The sequence below is a fragment of the Gossypium raimondii genome, chromosome 11, assembly GCF_025698545.1.
Source record: "Gossypium raimondii isolate GPD5lz chromosome 11, ASM2569854v1, whole genome shotgun sequence".
Taxonomy (NCBI): Eukaryota; Viridiplantae; Streptophyta; class Magnoliopsida; order Malvales; family Malvaceae; genus Gossypium; species Gossypium raimondii.
In genome coordinates, this window is record NC_068575.1 from 6,027,885 (window position 1) to 6,046,659 (window position 18,775).

The 18,775-nt window shown below is 34.7% G+C and overlaps 1 protein-coding gene and 1 long non-coding RNA gene across 2 annotated transcripts; both read left to right on the forward strand.

The window, feature by feature from the left end:
* The first annotated feature begins 12,291 nt into the window (after window positions 1-12,291).
* LOC128034720 (uncharacterized) lies at window positions 12,292-13,713 on the forward strand. The gene is made up of 2 exons (XM_052623547.1): window positions 12,292-12,947; window positions 13,029-13,713. The coding sequence occupies exons 1-2, from the start codon at window positions 12,292-12,294 to the stop codon at window positions 13,711-13,713; spliced, it is 1,341 nt and encodes a 446-aa protein (XP_052479507.1).
* A 1,803-nt stretch (window positions 13,714-15,516) lies between these two features.
* On the forward strand, window positions 15,517-17,484 carry LOC105761214 (uncharacterized). The gene is made up of 3 exons (XR_001123652.2): window positions 15,517-15,629; window positions 16,067-16,141; window positions 17,251-17,484. It is a non-coding gene; the product is annotated as an uncharacterized LOC105761214 (long non-coding RNA).
* Window positions 17,485-18,775: the final 1,291 nt, after the last annotated feature.

Consider the following 18,775-nt stretch of genomic DNA (forward strand, 5'->3'; position numbering starts at 1 on the left):
AAACATCCATCCTTTTACTTTTAACAAAGAATTTAACTTTGAGGAAATTTTTTTTTAAAGAATAAATATACCTTGCATCACTATACAAATTACTATCTGAGAATGCACTAATTAATGTAAACTTCCCCTGTTAATTGAGAAAAAGGGTAAATGTTGAGCATGAGAAAATAGAGGGAAAAAACACAAGATATCTCTAACTTGTTAGTCTGATTGAAACAAAATGCAATTTTGGTCAGAATTTGGCCACCTACAGCATTTGTGTACCATATAATAGCAATAGTAGCCAAACCTCGGCCATAAAGTCCACCTCGTTTCTTACAAGCTGCACGTTGCATAGCTCGGGTACGGCGAACCTCTTCAATCTGGGATAACAAATGATTCTCCCACTACAAGATTCTAAGAATAAGTTCTAGTCAGCGAACATATAAAAGAACACAGTATTGTGATTCGCCTGAAGCCGGGTCAAAGAGGAAGACAAACCGAAAGGTCTCTTGGGGTTTTGGTAGGATTGTAACTTTTTGTGTTTTAACCCCCTAAATGTGTTCTCCTAAAAAGGGGTTCAAAAAATGACCTTTTTTGGGTTTTCCGGCCACCGGAGGCGGCGGTTGCCATCACCAATGACTGGTGGCCGAAACAGATGTGCAACAGCCCCCATGGCCAGACATAGGGTTGGTTTGAGAGAAAAAAATGGAAGGAAAAAAGTTTTTTTTTTTTAAAAAAAGGTTTGAAATGAATTTTTTTAAATAAATTTTACCTTATATAGGCTCCCAAAACAACGTCGTTTTGGACTTAACTTCAGAATTCCCAAAACGACGTCGTTTTGAGTTTGACCCGATGTCCAACCCGACCCCTCACAAGATCCACGTGTTTTGGAAGGAAGGGGTTATTTCCTATTTTGGCCCTTCTGCTTTTTAGCATATTTTTAAATTAGTCTTGCACATTTTTTATTTTATTTCATTTTTACCCTGTTATTTTGATTCCTTTTTCATTTGATCCTTTGACCTACAGTCAACCCAAGGGAATGACACGGATTGAATCAATTGCCCTCTGAGTCCCTAAACTTTTTTATTCCATTTTAATTTAATCCTTATATTATGTTTCCTTGTAATTTAGGTGCTAAATTTTGTTATATTTGCAATTTAGTCTTTTGCTTTCCTTTTTCTTATTTATTTCGCAATTTATACTTTAAGTTCTGTTTAAATTTCAATTTAATCCCTCATTTATTTAATTTTTCCTCTTTATTTATTGTTTTATTATTTTATCCCTAAAATTTTATTATGGTTTTGATTTAATCCTTTTTATTTCACCTTGCCTTTTTTATTTAATTTTTCGCATTAATTAATTCCTTCGTTATATTTTATCCTTTAATTTACATAAGTTGCATTTTATCCTTAAGTTTCTTAATCATCTCATTTTAGTTCATTTTGTTTCTATTTGTTTTATTTTGTTGATGTTATTGTTAAATGATTATTTTTGCTAATTAATATTTTATTTTGTCATCACTAATATTACGACCATGATCATAGCATTATCATACTCTTTTATTATTATATCTTCTGTCATTACTAATGTTCCACTTATTATTTTACTATTATTGGCATTAATAAATAGTATTATTAATCGGCTAAAATTATTCCAACTACCACTGTTATTATTTTGTTATCATTTTTTGACCCCGTAAGCTATTCTATACTATTTTTTCCATTTCCATATTATCCAGCATGTTTAAATATTCATTTTTTTTTGCACCAAGACTTGAATAAATTAATCGCATATTGCATTTAATGTTATATTCGTTTTTACCCGATGCATAAAAAAATGAATTTTTTAAAACTGAGGCAATGTTCTTTGTTTAGGGATCCGAGATAGTAAGTTACTGTAGTAAAATTCACTTTCACAGGCAACAAGTGAACGACCATCGTCCTTGCAAATCAAACCGGGATGGCCAACTATTGTAGTGGGTTTTTGGAGTGTCGACAAGGATGGATAGGTGGAAACTTTAAAACATAAGTTGCATCATATAAAATTTTTATTAATATATTTATTATGTATTTCATGATGAATGCTTTAATTTCTATTGAATTTTTATATATGTTATTTTTGTCAATTATATGTAGGGATTTAGAATTTAGTCTTTCACTGAGCCATTGTAAGCTCATTCTCCCTTTCTTTCCCTTTCAGGTAACACAGAAAACTAGGATTTGGAAAGGCATTGGAGGAACCTCGGATTAGCAACTCGTTTTTTGTTATTTTTATTTTGAAGTTTTTATTTAAGTTTTCTTTAATTGTTCTCAAGATTGTAATTCATTCTAAGACATGTCACTTAGATAATACTTTGTTATTTGCATGATTGCTTTACCATTTAGAAATCCATTACTTTAAGTGTTTTCTGCTGCTTTATAAAATACTTAAAAGTTTTGTTAAGTCTTTTCTTAAAAACCTTACCTCGTTTTCCAAAATCTTTACAATAATAATATTGTAATTGAATTGTTAAGCAAAGTCGGTCTAAATCAAATGAATATTTTCCTATAAACAAAAGAGCGATTTTTCATACAAAAGCAACACACCTAAAAAGGAGGCTTTATATGTTCACCTCAGTGATGGAATGTAACGACTAGGTTGGGAGTGTTACAGTTTAATTCTAAAACTAAATTGAACTTCAATTTGATATTAGAAATTAATTTGAATTTTCATCTTGAAGTGAGGGACTAATTATGCAGTTAACCTTTTCATTTTAAAGTTTAGTAAAATTATTTTTGTGCTTGTGTGTTGGTGGTTTTATTATTATTGATTTTTTTTCTTGAATTACAATGATAAGGTAATACCCGAACAACAAATATAACTAGTATGACTTTAACTTAGATCATGCTTTTACTAGTCTCATATAATTTACTCAAGTTCGCCTATATAGAATGATCATCCATAATTATCACGTGTATAAGAGACATCATGACTCATCAAGCGTACCGATTAGAGAACAAAAGGCAACATTAGGTCCGCATAAAAGGGTTGCATATAGAATACTCAATTCTCATGCGTGGAGCATGCAACCACTCTCAATCTCATGCTCTACGAACTTGTCCTCTCTCCCCCCGTATCTCCTATATCCAACAGCTCTCTGCATCCATCTGTGGGGACCGTCACCAAACATTACCTCCAAAATTATACATCAACTGTATAACTATATTTTAAATAAATATATATAGATTGATTTATTGAAAATTGATTTTATTTTGAAATTTTGATAATTAAAAGTCTATCACCAAATTATCTATGGGTTGGGTAGCTCATCCTATAGATGTGATCTAATATAAAATTTTTATTTTAAAATAATAAAATTGATTATTGAATCTACTTGGGTCAAGCAAAGTTAGGAAAAAAAATTAATTCGAATTGTGATTCGGATCTAGCAATCCCTACCGATGAAGCCTATGAACTTCATATTTTCGTTCTACAGAAACAAAAGCAATCAAGCAGAAATTATCGCTGATTCAGCGACTACTAGCAAAGCCTATGGATGATATTTTCGATGGCATAGTTGCATGCCATATTAATAACTGGGCGTTAACACTTCAGCTGCCCTCTACCATTGACTCCATTGTCTCAGTCAGTTAGTCTTAAATTTGTTGATACTTTGAATCCCAAGAAAATGACTCCTAACCACATGACAGAGGCGAATCCTGTGAGGCAGCTCTAAAATGAAAAATTATTATTTTGGTCTTTTTGAAAATTTTAAAATTTTAAATTAGTGAAGGTAAAATTATACTTTGACCTCTCCTAAAATTATGAAAATTTAATTTAATCCTTTAAAAATTATAAATATATAGACTACTAAAAATTAAAATTTCATTTCAACCACTAAAAAAGTTTTGTAGCTTCATCTCTGCACATGGAGATCGATGTTGTTTACATCCAACTGCCACTTCAGGCAAGCAAGCTACAAGCTTTGCCCACTGCTTATACCAAAAACTAGGTTGTCTCTAGGTACGGAGGAGACCTGTCAAGTTAAGTTTTAAAATTTTCAAGCTCTTTTGGATTAGGGTTACGAATGGTTTGAAGTTTGACATTTGAGTTTAAGTGCTTTTTTTTTTTTTTGAATTGGGTGAGAGTAATTTTTTATGATTAAATTGAGTTAAGTTAAATTCAAATGTGAATTAATGGAATCAAATTTTCATATTCGAATAAAGAAAACAAAAAAAACAATTTTGTTTCAAACTTCACCCCTTTTCTGGACTCTGCCTACTGCACTAACAAAAACAAAGTAGGGAAGTCAAGGGGTAAATATATACTTGCATATACAGAGTTATTTACATATTTGATCCTTACATTTTCAAGGCAAAATCTCTTTCCGTTCAATTTTGAATGAGTCTGCTATGCAGTCCACCCCTTCTGCATATCATCTCAAAAGCTACATTCATTTTTCATGCATTAAACTCTGAAACTACACGTTACCTAACACATTGCTTAACGTCATAAAGATTAAGCAATACCGGTTCTCTAGAAAGGAAAATCCTTTATACTTTCAATGCATCGTTATAACTACTTGCACTAGGATTCTTTCTGTAATAATACGCCATAAGATTATACTAAGCAAATTTGCCATGGATTATGGTGGGTTGAATTGGGTTAAATTGAGCAAATTTGAAGTTCAAAATCATATCAAATTTAACATTTATTGATGGGTTTTTCATTCTTATCCTTCTCATGGGCTCATTTCATATATTTATAAGTAGAGGTGAAGTTTGAAAATTTTTTAGGGGTGGAAATTAAATTATTAATTATTAATAGTCTATATCTTTATAATATTTAAAAGATTAAATCAAATTTTTATCATTTTTAAGGGGACCAAAGTACAATTTTACCTTTACTAATTTAAAATTTTAAAATTTTTAAAATCTCTAAATAAATAATTTTCTAACTATTTTAGGGGGCTGGCCCCTGTCAACCCCAAATTTATGCCACTGTTTATAAGGTATGATCCATGATGGCGTGTTAAGGATAATTAGATGGCATGCATAATAACATGTTACCCTCTTTAAGCCTGACACATATTCTTAAAGATATACCTGCATGCTGAGACTCCACGAAGTGAGAACCGATGTCACGAGGTGCCAAGCTAACGGGTTTGAAGGTGACAAGCTATATGGCGAGCAAGTAGGAGAATGGTGGTGAGCCATATAACGAGGGGATCACGCGAGGCAGTGGTGAGGCGCAAGGGGGCCCTGCGAGAGGGTTCCGTGAGATGGTGTGTTGGATTGGTCTTTGAATCTCAAAGACGGATCAAATTTTGAATGGGATTGTGATATATTGTATAACAATATTTTTTTATTTTTAACAAGGATACTTAAATTATTTAAGTATCTCAACTGAAATTTAATTGAAATTCAGAAGTCCAAAAAGTAAGTTATGGTGTATTACACCGTCCGGAAGCATAAGAAAGTGAAGGTGTAATAGGCCATTTTAGCGCGGGCCCAAATACATAAACCTTAAAATAAAAAATACAATAAATTACAGACCCGGTTTTAAACCCAATAACACCCCGACCCAATAACCGAATTATAAGCCCCTTTATTGACCCAATTACAGAGTGGCCCAAACAAAACAAAATCAGAAACCCTAGCAGTTAGCAAGCCGGCGCCGCAACTGCCCACATTCTTCCCTCGCAACAACACCTCAAGTCGCAGCAATCTCCAGCGCCGTGCATGCCCCACATCGTAGCAACTCCCACACACGCACGTACCTGCAACAAAGAAGCCACGAACAGCACTAATAGGAGATACATACAGCAAATTGTAAAAAAAAGGGGGCGATATAAAGACCAATTTATTTTTGTAACGGGGTTAGCAAAAAAAATATTGTATGAAAAAACATTAAAGAAAATACGAAAATAGAGACAGAAAAGCAAAAGATTTTCAAGGTGAATTTGTGTTTTCGTTTTCTCTTTTTACTATTTTTCTTATTTCATGTTTTAGGGGTCGTTTTCTTTTTAATAAACGAAATAGCAAAAGAAAAGAGAAGGGATACACTTACCTGCGAGGAAGGAACCTGCTGCCGAATCGGAGTCGGAGAAGCCAGAGATTGCGGCGGCTTGGGTGGGGGTTTGGGTTAAGGGAAACCCTAGCAGAGCACCCCCCCCCTTTTCTTTTATTTTGTTTTAAAACAGGAAAAATGAAATTTTTAAAAAACAAAGCAGAATTTTTTTTTAATATGAAATCAAAATGGCACCGTTCAACGTGGGCAGATCCGCGCGTCGACCCGACCCGCAGTCAGGGTCCGCTTGCTTCTGCCCTGGATAGTCTATTTGCTTAATTCGTCCTCTGTTGTTTCAGTGTATTTTAATTAAGCTTATTATTTCTTTTAAATTTTACCGCATATTTTATTTTGATTTCAATTTAACCCAACGCTGCGCAGCATTTTGGGAGGTTTGGGTAAATTTTTTTCGGTCCTCCTTCTGTTGCGCGCGTTTTAATTTAATCCTTTTCTCGTTTTTTATTTTTGAATTCAACCTTTATATTCTGTTTATTTTCAAATTAATCCTTCATTTGTCATTTTAAGGTTTTTTTTATTATTAATACTGTTAGATTGTTATTATTACTGTATTATTATTAGTATTATTTATTATTATATTAAATATTATTATTGTACCTATATATATATACGCATATGTATGTTAATATATATATATATATACATATTTTAAATGGTTTTAAAATATATATACATGTCTTATATATTTTATTATTACTTTATTTTTCTTAGTTTTATATGCATACGTACATATACTTATATTTTATGATTTCATATCGTTTTCATATTTTTTAATTCAAATATATTTTTTAATAGATGTATATACATACACTATTCAAAATTATTAAATATATTTTCCGCATTTTCTTGCATATACATATATATACGCATTTTCATAATTTATTAATGTATTTTATTTATTTTTTATACCTATACATATTTTACACTTTATTTTGATAACTTTTATATACATGTTTAATATATGCATATGCATTTTTTAAAATTTACTTATATATCGTATTTTATTTTGTAAATACATATACATGTATAATTTAAATTAAAGTAATGATTTCATGTTATGCATTAACATTTTATCATACTTTTAAAGAAAAATATATTTTGGCTTTGTCAAAGCATTAAAATTATCATATTTTATAAATTTTCAAAATATTTGGCATTCATGATTCTCGAGAAAGATCGTGTCCTAACTTACTGGATCGCGTTTGTTTTTCGATGAATCTAGAAAGCCGAGTATTTATTTTGCAATAAGTTCACACAAATTTCAAATAAAAGTTTGTTCTCGGGAATTTAAAATGTTGGGTCCTAACTTATTGGTCCTGATATTTTGACTTCTCGAAGTAAGAACTTTTAAAACAAAAAGGTGCTATTCGGCATTTGGAATTTTGAGAAATTGTGCCCTAACTTACTGGGTTTCGATTTTCTTCATTTGGTCTAAATAATCGAATATCCTTCTTAGATTTAACCGTGTGAGTTTTAAAATCAAAAGACAAACTTAATTTTGAAGATTTAAAAGTATTGTGCTCTAACTCACTGGATGTGATACTTTATTTCTTTGAAACAAGAATGCTTTATCATTTTAATTCATTCACAAGTTAAAAGTTTTCTTTTTGAAATCTTTTCAAATTTTCAACACCAAGACAATAAGTAATCAATTTGGTACTGATTTTGGGCGTTACGAGGGTGCTAACCCTTCCTCGTGCGTAACTGACTCCCGAACCTGTTTTCTCAAATTTTGTAGACCAAATTTGTTTTTAAGGTGAGCCGATCACACCTAAATCATGGATCGGTGGCGACTCCAATTTTTATTTTTATTTTTTAAAGTAGACAACTAAATTTTTGTTTTAAAAAAAATGGTTTCGACATCTTGGCCACTCCACTGGGGATCATTAGGAAAGTCGAGCCATGAATTGATTATCTTCTGTCTTTTTGTCGAAAATTAAAAGTTGTTTTAAAACCTGATTTTCTCTTTGCATTCATTAGTTTTAATTGTCATATGCTTGATTGATTGGCTTAAGTCCGTTGGTTTATTTGCATTTTTGCATTTCATGGTCAATTTTACCCCTCTAAGTGGGAGTGAGAAGCTAGTCCTTTGTGAGGTTTTCACCTCCGTGCAGGTTAGTGGATCGTTTTCGGGATACATCCGTACCTATGTCTTCGTGAGATTTTCATCTCTGTGTAGCCATAGGGAAATGTATTCCCCTGGACCGAACTCGGTCTATATGAGCCTATAATAGGTGAGGATCGAGGAATCTGCTGGTTCGGGTACCTTTGCCCTAAAAGCCAAAACCTCATATAGTGAACTTTAGGAACTTGCCCTAGGTAGAACTATACCAAACCCTAGTAGTCACCGGATTAGGTATTTTTATTGCTTTCGGTTTATTTTTATATCTGATACTGACTTTTTGTGTTTTATTCTAATTGCATGGCATTAAAATTACATGGCATTTCATTATAAAGGCGTTGGTTCATATTCGGTTGCTAAATAAAAAGCTTATCATGGGAAATGGGTTTCTTGATAGAATGGAGGACAATGCGGCTGTCCGAACTTGGGCTGAGATGGTACAGCGTGAAAAATGTGATAGTTTGGCCGAGGGATATGTATCAGAATTATGGGACTTCACCCGTATTAGCGTGGCTCAGAACAACTTGCAGGAGTTAAAGGAGATTTGGGATCAGTGGAATAATAAGGTTAGACAGTCATTCTATTTAAATTATGGGGATTTGCCTTATTTACTTGATATGAAGGTAGACAAGCGTCTGTTTCGAGCTCTTGCCCAGTTTTGGAATTCGGCCTATAATTGCTTCACGTTCGGGAAGGTTGATTTGGTGCCTACAATAGAGGAGTACATGGCTTTACTTCGGTGTTCGAGGGTTCAGGTAGATAGAATTTATTCGAAAGCGGTAAATGTACCAACCTTCTTGAGGAAGCTGATGAATATAACGGGGATGAGCGAGCAGTGGGTTACAGCTCGGATTAAGTAAAAAGGGGATAGCAGGTGTATTCCTTGGAAAAATTTAAAGGACCTCATTTTAGCATACCCAGATGTGAGGAAAAGGGTAGATGTCCTTGTTTTAAGTATATATGGTTTGGTTGTGTTCCCTAAAACTGTGGGGCATGTGGACGAGGCGGTTACTGACTTATTCGATAGGCTTGATAAGAGAGTTTCACCAGTCCCGGTAATTTTGGCAGAAACTTTCAGGTCACTGAATGCATGACGTAGAGCGGGAGAGGGCAAATTTATTGGATGTGCGCAGCTTCTACTTGTATGGTTCCACAGCCACTTTTGGAAGGTTGATAAAGTTTCATATCGGGTCTTCTCTGAAAGTTATTCACCATTGAAGGAGATAGTGGCTACGCCAAGTAGAGATGACATCTCGGAGGAGAAATGGATGGCACTTTTTCAGAATTTGTAAGAGGAGGATATCGAGTGGAGAGCTCTGTGGTTGCTTCCAGATGAGATCTTATATCGATGTGGGGATTTTGATTGGGTTCTTTTGCTTAGAATTTGGGGTGCTATTGGTTATGCCCCATTGCTAGTGCTAAGGCAATACAGGTCAAGGCAGTTTGTACCTGTAACTCAGGGGCTGGCCGAGTGTGAAATCTCGTATGGGGGTGAAGGTTACAAAAAGAAAGCTCGTGAGATGGGCAGTGCATGGAATCAGACTCACCGAATGGGGAGATTAGCTATGGGTCCAATGACGACTCCCGAGTATAGTGAATGGTGGGTTAAGAGGATCAACGATAACATTCCTGGGCCGAGTTTAGAAAATAGTCAGTCAATAGAGGAACATTTGCGGGTCATCCCTTCTGAGTTGGAAATCATAAAGCAGGACTTTGAAAGAAGAAATGCAGAATTAGAGAAGAAAATAGAGCAAATGGAGAACAAAAAGGTGAATTTGAGACTGGATGTGGATGTTCAGAAGCTCGAGGCTGATAAGTTAAGGAAGGGGAAGAATAAAGCTGAAAAAGAATTAGATAGCTTAAAGACGGATTACAAGAAGCTGTGTCTATCAATGAGAACTACCGAGCTTGAGAAAACTTTAGAGTAGTGCCGTGAAGAAATTCGAGAAGAAAAAAGCAAGTCAGACCGGTGGGAAAGAAAACTGCAAGAGGTGCAAGCACGAAATGAAGCCTTAGAGAAGAGCTTGTCAGAGAGCCAAAAGGAAAAAGGCGAATTAAAGGACAGAGTGGTTGAGTTAGAAGGGGCTCTTTGTCAGCATAGAAGTCGAAACTCTGTAATAGAGCTGAAAGCAAGTCTGAGCAAGATTGAAGAAATGAAGAGTAAAATAGAGGGGTTAGAAGCAACATTGCGAATTGTGAGGTTTGGATTGAACATTTAGAGGCAAAGGAAGGTCGTCAGGATGAGCAACTTCATTATTTCCAAAATCAAGTCAGAAACAGGGATCATATTATGGGAGAAGCTGTGGTTCAGATTCGAGAAGTAGCAGATCACCTACAAACTTTGGCAGTACAAACAGACACGTTGAGTGTGAAGTATGAATTGGAGTCGGACCGGAGACAAGAATTAGCTTCATTGCTTAAAAAGATCAAGGTCTTAAGTATTAGGGCAAAGCCATATTTGTAGCTCATTCTATGTAAAAACATTTGTTTTCTGATAAAGTTTTTTTGAAAGTAATTGAAATTAAAATTGACGCATTTTTTGCTTTCATTTTCATACATCGCATTACATGCATTTAAAATTATTAAAAGGTTCTGATTAAAATTATTCTTCAGCTAACCTGGAATCTAACCAGCCAACTCAACACCGTTACGGTACATGGGCGAAATCAAAGAGTATGGATCAAAGGCTAAAAAAACTCGAACAGTTTCAAAAAGACATGCAGGATCAGCTTCAGCAGCAAATGAAAGAACAACTTGAGAAGATTCAACAAAATTTGATGGACAAAATGATGGAATCCCAAGGGAGTATAATGAACCAGTTAACTCAACTCTTGACCAGTGGAAAAGAAAAGGGAAAAGGCCTTATGGCCAACATTGAAGAGGAAGGTGAAGAAGGACTCTTGTATCCTCCAGGCTTTACCCCTCCGCGTGCGCAGCCTCAAGTTGAGGTTTACCCGCGCAAATCTTCTGTTACAATTAGGCCACAACAGTTTCAGGCTGATGCTTCAAGGTCCATGAATTTCCAAGCCAGATCAGGCTCTAGCCCTGAGAATAATCCTGCCAATCCTATTGTTCCTGATTTCAATGAAGCAGTTGAAAAAGAAAAAACAAAAGAGGAATTACCAAAGCAATTGGAAGAAAGATGAAAGTGGATTGAAGAGAAATTCAAAGCAATGGAAACTACTGAAAGATGTCACGGGATTGATGCTAAGGATTTAAGTTTGGTACCGGATTTAGTGCTTCCTTACAAGTTTAAAATACTGAATTTCGAGAAATATAATGGGACCACTTGCCCTGAAGCCCACATTACCATGTTTTGTAGACGAATGACGGGGTATGTCAATAATGACCAGTTATGGATACACAGTTTTTAGGATAGCCTCACGGGGGCAGCGTCTAAATGATATAATCAATTAAGCCGTGCTAAGATTAGCTCCTGGAGGGACTTGGCACAGGCTTTTATGAAACAGTACGGTCATGTGTCAGAAATAGTTCCTGATAGGATTACATTGCAGAACATGGAGAAAAAGTCGAATGAAGGTTTTAGACAACGCTCAGAGGTAGAGAGAGGTGGCAGTGCAGGTCCAACCACCGCTCATTGAAAGAGAAATGACGATGCTCTTTATAAATACGCTGAAAGCTCTATTCATCACACACATGTTAGAAAGTGCAACGAAAAGCTTTTCTGACATAGTCATGAGTGGTGAGATGATTAAAGTGCTATAAAGAGCGGGAAAATTGATGTTGGAGAGAACAACAGAAGACAAGCCTCAAAGAAAAAAGAAAGTGAGGTGAACAACGTGAATACATACAACAAATCAATTACGGTAAACCAACCCAGAAAGGTAGTGACAAGTCAGCAGGGTTCATCAAAACAGGAATCTAGTGCGAGGCCAAGTACTGAGAGGCCCCAATTCACACCTATTCCTATGTCGTATAAGGAGTTGTATCAGAATTTATTCAACGCACATGTTGTTGCCCCATTTTACTTGACCCCTTTGCAGCCTCCATATCCCAAATGGTATGGCGCGAATGCATAATGCGATTACCATGTAGGAATTACGCGACATTCCATAGAACATTGTACATCTTTTAAGAAGCTTGTTGAGAAGCTCATTAAGATGGGCGTTGTCAAGGTAGATGATTCATCTAGTACAGAAAATCCATTACCTAATCATACTAATGTTGCGGTAAACATGATGGATGAAAGTATGGGGAGAAGAGTCAATGAGAGTATTGCTGAGGTAAAAATCCCCTTGAGGAGGGTTTGGAAAGAAATGGTAGGAAGAGGGTTAATCGTCTCGGATTTAGTGAGAGGTGGTGAGACCCAAAGTTTTTGTGAGTTCCATCATGAGGTGAGACATGAAATTCAGAGATGTGGGGAATTCAGAGCTCTGGTCCAGAGCTTGATGGTTAGTGGAGAAATAGAGGTTTTTGAAGAGGTGGAAGGAAAAGGAAGTATATGCGCATCGAAGTTAGTGACGAGGATTTCGAAGGTAAGTCTTCCTGTGATTATCATCTCGCGCCCTAAAGTTAATGAGGTTGGGTCACAGGTGACACCGAAGATTGTAATTCAGAAGCCGATAAAGTTTTCGTATAAGGATAGTAAGAAGGTCCCTTGGAATTATGAGTGCAATGTAACAGTTTCAGGAAAGGAAGCTTTAGTTAGTGTTATAAAAGAAAACCAAAAGACAGGTTCTTGTACAAGTACTGAGAGACACTGCAGCCGGATGAATGGTCAAGCAGAATCGGCGGAGGGAAAAGTTCTTACGACAGAGTGAAAAGAAGAGAGGCTATTGATTAATGAGCCAATAGAGGAAGAAGAAGCCATTGAATTCTTGAAATTTTTGAAGCACAGAGAGTATAGCGTAGTAGAGCAACTGCATAAGCAACCAGCTCGTATATTTGTGTTAGCCTTGCTCATGAGTTCAGAGGTGCATCGAAATACACTGATGAGGGTGTTAAACGAAACATACGTGGCAAGTGATATTTCTGTCAACCAATTGGATCAGTTGGTCAACAATATAAGCGCTAATAATTTTATCTTCATCAATGATGACGAAAGACCATCTGGAGGTATGGGGTCCACTAAAGCTCTGCACATTACTACTCGATGTAAAGGGTACATGCTGCCAGGAGTTTTGATTGATAATGGATCCGCATTGAATATACTGCCCTTATCTACTCTCAATAGGCTACCTGTGGATAGCTCACATATGAAAACGTGTCAAAATGTGGTAAGGGCATTCAATGGAACAGAAAGAAAAGTTTTGGGGAGAATTGAAATCCCGTTACAGATTGGCCCAAATACTTATGAAGTGGATTTCATTGTAATGGATATCAAGCCTTCGTATAACTGTTTGTTAGGGAGACCTTGGATACACTCGGTAGGGGCTGTGCCTTCATCACTGCATCAGAATTTGAAATTAGTGTCAGAGGGACGGTTGGTGACAATAAGTGCCGAGGAGGGTATTATTACGTCAATAACCAGCAATACACCATATGTGAAGACGGATGAGGAGGCGGTGGAATGTTCTTTCTGAACCTTAGAGTTTGTGAATGCAACTTTTATTACCGAGGGGAATAGAATTCCAGTGCCGAAGATATCTAAAACTATAAGAATGGGTCTTCAATTAATGGTTGGAAGAGGAGCTGTACCCGGAAAAAGATTGGGAAGATATTTGCAAGGAGGAGCCGAAGCACCAGTGATGAAAGAAAAGTTTGATCGTTTTGGCCTGGGCTATAGACCAGATGTAAAACAAAGAAGAAAGGAAATGGAGAGAAGACAGGAGAGAAGCAGGGCACGCCTGAGTGGAAATGAAGTTAGGTGGGAGCCTATGGCTTTTCCTCACATATCTAAGACCTTCGTATCAAGAGGGTTTATTCATCCGAAGCGAAGAATGCTTGAAGTGAAAGGTGTTGAAGAATTGCTAGGAGATGTCCACATCAATGTCGTAGACATAGTTGAAAGAGATACCTTGCCAGAGATTCGCCCTTACGAGCCTAGAAATGATCTGAACAATTGGACCGCGGAAGAGATTCCTGTAGTTTTTAGAGCTTGTTCAGAGTAAATATGCAGAACATCCTTGTTGTTTTTGACTTAAAATATAATTTCTTTATGGATTATGCACATGTTGAATGTTATAATTTCAATAAATACACTTTTTCGTATGCATTTTTGAGCTATTATTCTTTTATTCTTCTTCGAGTAATTATTCTTTTATTCTTTTTCTACATCATTTTATTCATTTCATAATCATATTTTGTTCATAAATTCATATATTCTTTGTATATTCTTTGGTACCTATCATAGGTCCCTGGATATCAAGGATATGAATGACGCTGCTTCAAACTCAGAATCACCTTTTGAACAAGACATGTGTTTAGAGGGATCACAGGATTTTGAGGATGACGTAGACTGTGATGTATCTCCGGACTTATTGAGAATGGTAGAACAGGAGGATAAGCAAATCTTACCTCATAAAGAATCATTGGAGATTGTGAGTCTAGAGGAGGGAAAAGAGGTAAAGATCGGAACTGACATTTTCACCAAGACAAGGCAAGACCTCATTGAATTACCCCGGGAATTCAAAGATGTCTTTGCATGGTCATATCAAGATATGCCTGGGTTAAGCACTGATATTGTGGTGCAGCGTCTTCCTATAAAAGAGGATTGCAAGCCAGTTCAGCAGAAGCTCAGAAGAATAAGGCTTGACATTGTGCTAAAGATAAAAGAAGAAGTCAAGAAGCAGTTTGATGCTGGGTTCTTACAAGAGGTTAAATATTCAGAATGGGTAGCTAATGTTGTCCCTGTCCCTAAAAAAGATGGAATGTAACAGCCCAATTTTCAGTAGTGTCAGAACAGTGATTTGAGATCACTAAAATCGATGAAAAAGTTAGCAAAATTTATTAATTAATAATTATAAGTTAAGCGTGATTTTAGAAATATTTTTGAATTAGTGAATTTTGTGATTTAAAAGAAATTGTTAGGTAAATTGGGTCAAAAACGAGGTATTGAGACCTCGGTATTATAAACTGAGTCGTAAATATTTTATAAATATTTATGGAGTGTTAATAGGGTAGTATTAAAGTTTCGTTAAGAAATTTTAACGTTTTGATAGTTAATTATGAAAAGGATTAAATTGCAATAGGGATAAAAGTTTAATTATAGATTAAAGAAAGTTAAAAGGACTAAATAGGTAAATATGCCAAGTCCCATAAATGAGGCGGCATAAGTATGATAAAAATCTTAGATTTTTATGTTTTAAATACATTAAAATATTATTTAATTATAAAACTATTATATTATATTATTATTATATTATACTATCAGATAAAGCAAATGAAAAAGGAAAGAAAGAAACAGAGAGCAAAACAAGCAGAGAAGGAAGGAAGGAAAGAAAGAAAGAAAGAAAAAGAAAAAGGGAAATTTAAGGTTTTGAGGTTCCAAGCTCAATTGGTAAGTCAAATTAAGTCATTTTCTTATAATTTTTGAGTTTTGGAATCCTAGAACAAAATACTACTTGATTTAAGTTGAAATTTTGAAAGTTAGTAAAATTTTAGATGTTGTTCATGTTGAATTAATTGATGAATTAGGGGTTAAATTGATTGAATTTTAAGTTAGAAGTTAGTAAAAGATTGATTTGTAAAATAAAACATAAGTTTTGAATTGATAGGGATTAAATTGAAAGAATCCCGAAATTAGGGATTTATGGGGAAATTGAAGAATTAAATTGAGTTTATAGTAAGAATTAAGAGAGAATATAGAGTTAGATTGGGAAAAATAAAATTAGTATTGATAAGGGATTAAATTAGAATTCGGGTAAAGTTTAGGTATAAAAGGAAATATTTTAATGAAATTGTGTATTAATAATTTTTAATTGTTTAATTACGTAGCTAATGTCGTGTACGAGTCATTGTCCGAGAACGGAAAGGAGAAAGAGGACAAGGAGTGACTCGAGAGAAATTTCGGTTAGTATTACCATAATTCGAATTTAATTATTAATTGTTAAAATTAAATTAATATACCTGATAAGCAAATTGAGGTGAGTATCATGATTGAATTGAATTGTGATTGAATTGAAAGTGAATTTGAAATCGAAAAATGTATTGAACCAAATGGTGATTAAATTGGAATGATTTGAATTGAAAGTATGAGAAAGTGATTGAATTGAAATGTGATTCGGAAACCCTATTAACTAGTCGGGCTGAGTCGGATATAGTTGGCATGCCATAGGATTGGAAGTGTTTAGGGATACTTCGGCCTTGAGTCGATGAGACACTGGGTGTCATACTGTTACTTCGGATAGATTCGATGAGGTACTGGGTACCAACTTACTTTGGCTTTGCCGATGAGACACTGGGTGTCAACTATTGCTTCGAACTATCCGATGAGGCACTGGGTGCCATTCTGGTGTGTTTGGTTGGATCCGTGTATCCGCCAAGGTCCGAGTCTTGTTAATAGGGGTAAATGAATAATTTTGACAATATAAATTTTTAAATTGAATGATCTTGAATATGAATCGAAATGAGATGATGTAAAGAAAAATATAAGTAAAGTAAAGCAAATTGAAATAGCTATTGCTGAGAAATGAGAAGTGAAAATAAATGATTCAAATAGTGGAATCATCGTGAATTTAATTGAATACAAGTTATTGAAATTTATTTAGGGATCTAATGAATAAATTGAGTATTAAAAGATTATATGTGTAATTTGATTAAAATGGACGAATCGAATTGAAAGATGGTTATTCTTGTTATTATTATTGAAACATGTTGGTCTCGAATGTTTAATTTGATTATTAAAAGATTAAAAGTATAAAATGAGTTATTGGAAGGAGATGTTGGAAAATCCGATAGAATTGAGATAGTGAAATAATGTATGAATACAATTAAATACAAGATTTGAAATATTGCTTATTGTTATTAATTAACAAGTTGATTTAAAGTGCGAGATAATTAACGAATAATTGTAGACATAAATTAATTGTATATAATTTATCGATTAATGTTATTAATTTGAATTATGGTAATACCACTGAGTATTCCCATACTCAGCATACGGTTGTTTCCATGCGCAGGTTAGGTCAAAGTCGGATTGTTGAATCAGCATCCAAAGCCGATTCTGAACTAATTGTGGTGGTGAACATTTTTTTTAGTTATGGCATGTATAGGAATTTAGTCATTTTGTATGTTTGTAAATATGATTTTGTTATAGAATGATGTGTAAGTATTTGATGATGAAATGGTTGTTTAAATGATCAAGGATGAAGTTATTTGTTGTTATAAAAGTCTAAGTGATAAATTATGTAAAATTATGTATGGAAATTATGAAAGGGTAAAATTGTGCAAAGAAACAGAATTCAGGCAACAATAGTGACGCGACTTTGAAAAATCACCTAAGATGGTATAAAATGAATTAGAGGGTGAATGATATATGAAATGAAATCTTGTTGAGTCTATTTTTATAGAAAAATAACGGTTTAGCAAAAAGAAATTTATATTTTAAGATATGTGAATTTTAGTGAGACAGGGTCAGAACTATTTTTGGAGTCCCCTATTCTGAGTTTAGAAAATCACTAAAAATGGTATAAAAATATTTATTAGTTGTAGTTTATATTCATAGAATACTTATTGAGTCTATTTTCTGGAGAAACAAGTGGTAATATCATATGAAAATCCTATAATGAGAAAACTTGATTTTAGTAGCAAGAGCTCAGGACAGTCGAGTGAAGAAACAGGGGAGACTTTAACTAATAAACTGTACTAATTGGAGGAACCAAAAATTCTAAAAATTTTATGGTAGGAAGATATATGAGTCTAGTTTCAGGGAAAATTTATAGAATTAAATTTCGAGGCCCGTAGCTTGAGTTATAATCAATTTAGTAACTGCTGCGCGATTGGATAGGTTTGCTGTAAACAGTGATATTAATCTTCAAAACAAATTTTTATGCTCCGAATTAGTAAAATAAGCTAAGTAATGCTCGTGCTCGACTCCGGAAACGGTCTCGGGTAAGGGGTGTTACATGGAAAGGTGCGAATGTGTGTGGATTACAGGGATTTGAACAGGGCCAGTCCAAAAGATAATTTTCTGTTGCCTCACATTGATACTTTGGTAGATAATACTGTAGGCTATTCGTTGTTCTCTTTCATGGATGGTTTTTCTGGATACAATCAAATAAAGATGCATCCGGAGGATATGAGAAAGACCATATTTATCACTTTGTGGGGGACGTTCTGTTATAAAGTGATGCCCTTTGGATTAAAGAATGCGGGGGAAACTTATCAAAGAGCCATGGTGACCTCGTTTCATGACATGATGCACAAGGAGATTGAAGTTTATGTTGACGATATGATTGCAAAATCCAGAACGGAGGTGGAGCATGTTCAGGTTCTGCGAAAATTATTTTTGAGACTAAGAAATTTTCAACTCAAGCTTAATCCAACCAAGTGCACCTTTGGAGCTAGGTCAGGGAAGTTGCTAGGCTTCATAGTCAGTGGAAAGGGAATTGAAGTTGACCCAGACAAAGTTAGGGCAATAAGAGATTTGCCTCCACCACACACTCAGAAGGAAGTACGGGGTTTTTTGGGAAGACTAAATTATAT

What these genes read in the sequence shown, in the direction of transcription:
- LOC128034720 (XM_052623547.1), top strand. Translation starts at nt 12,292, where the DNA reads ATGGGCGTTGTCAAGGTAGATGATTCATCTAGTACAGAAAATCCATTA. An exon ending in GGAAAAGTTCTTACGACAGA is followed by an intron (nt 12,948 to 13,028) that starts GTGAAAAGAAGA and finishes TTTGAAGCACAG; the next exon opens with AGAGTATAGCGTAGTAGAGC.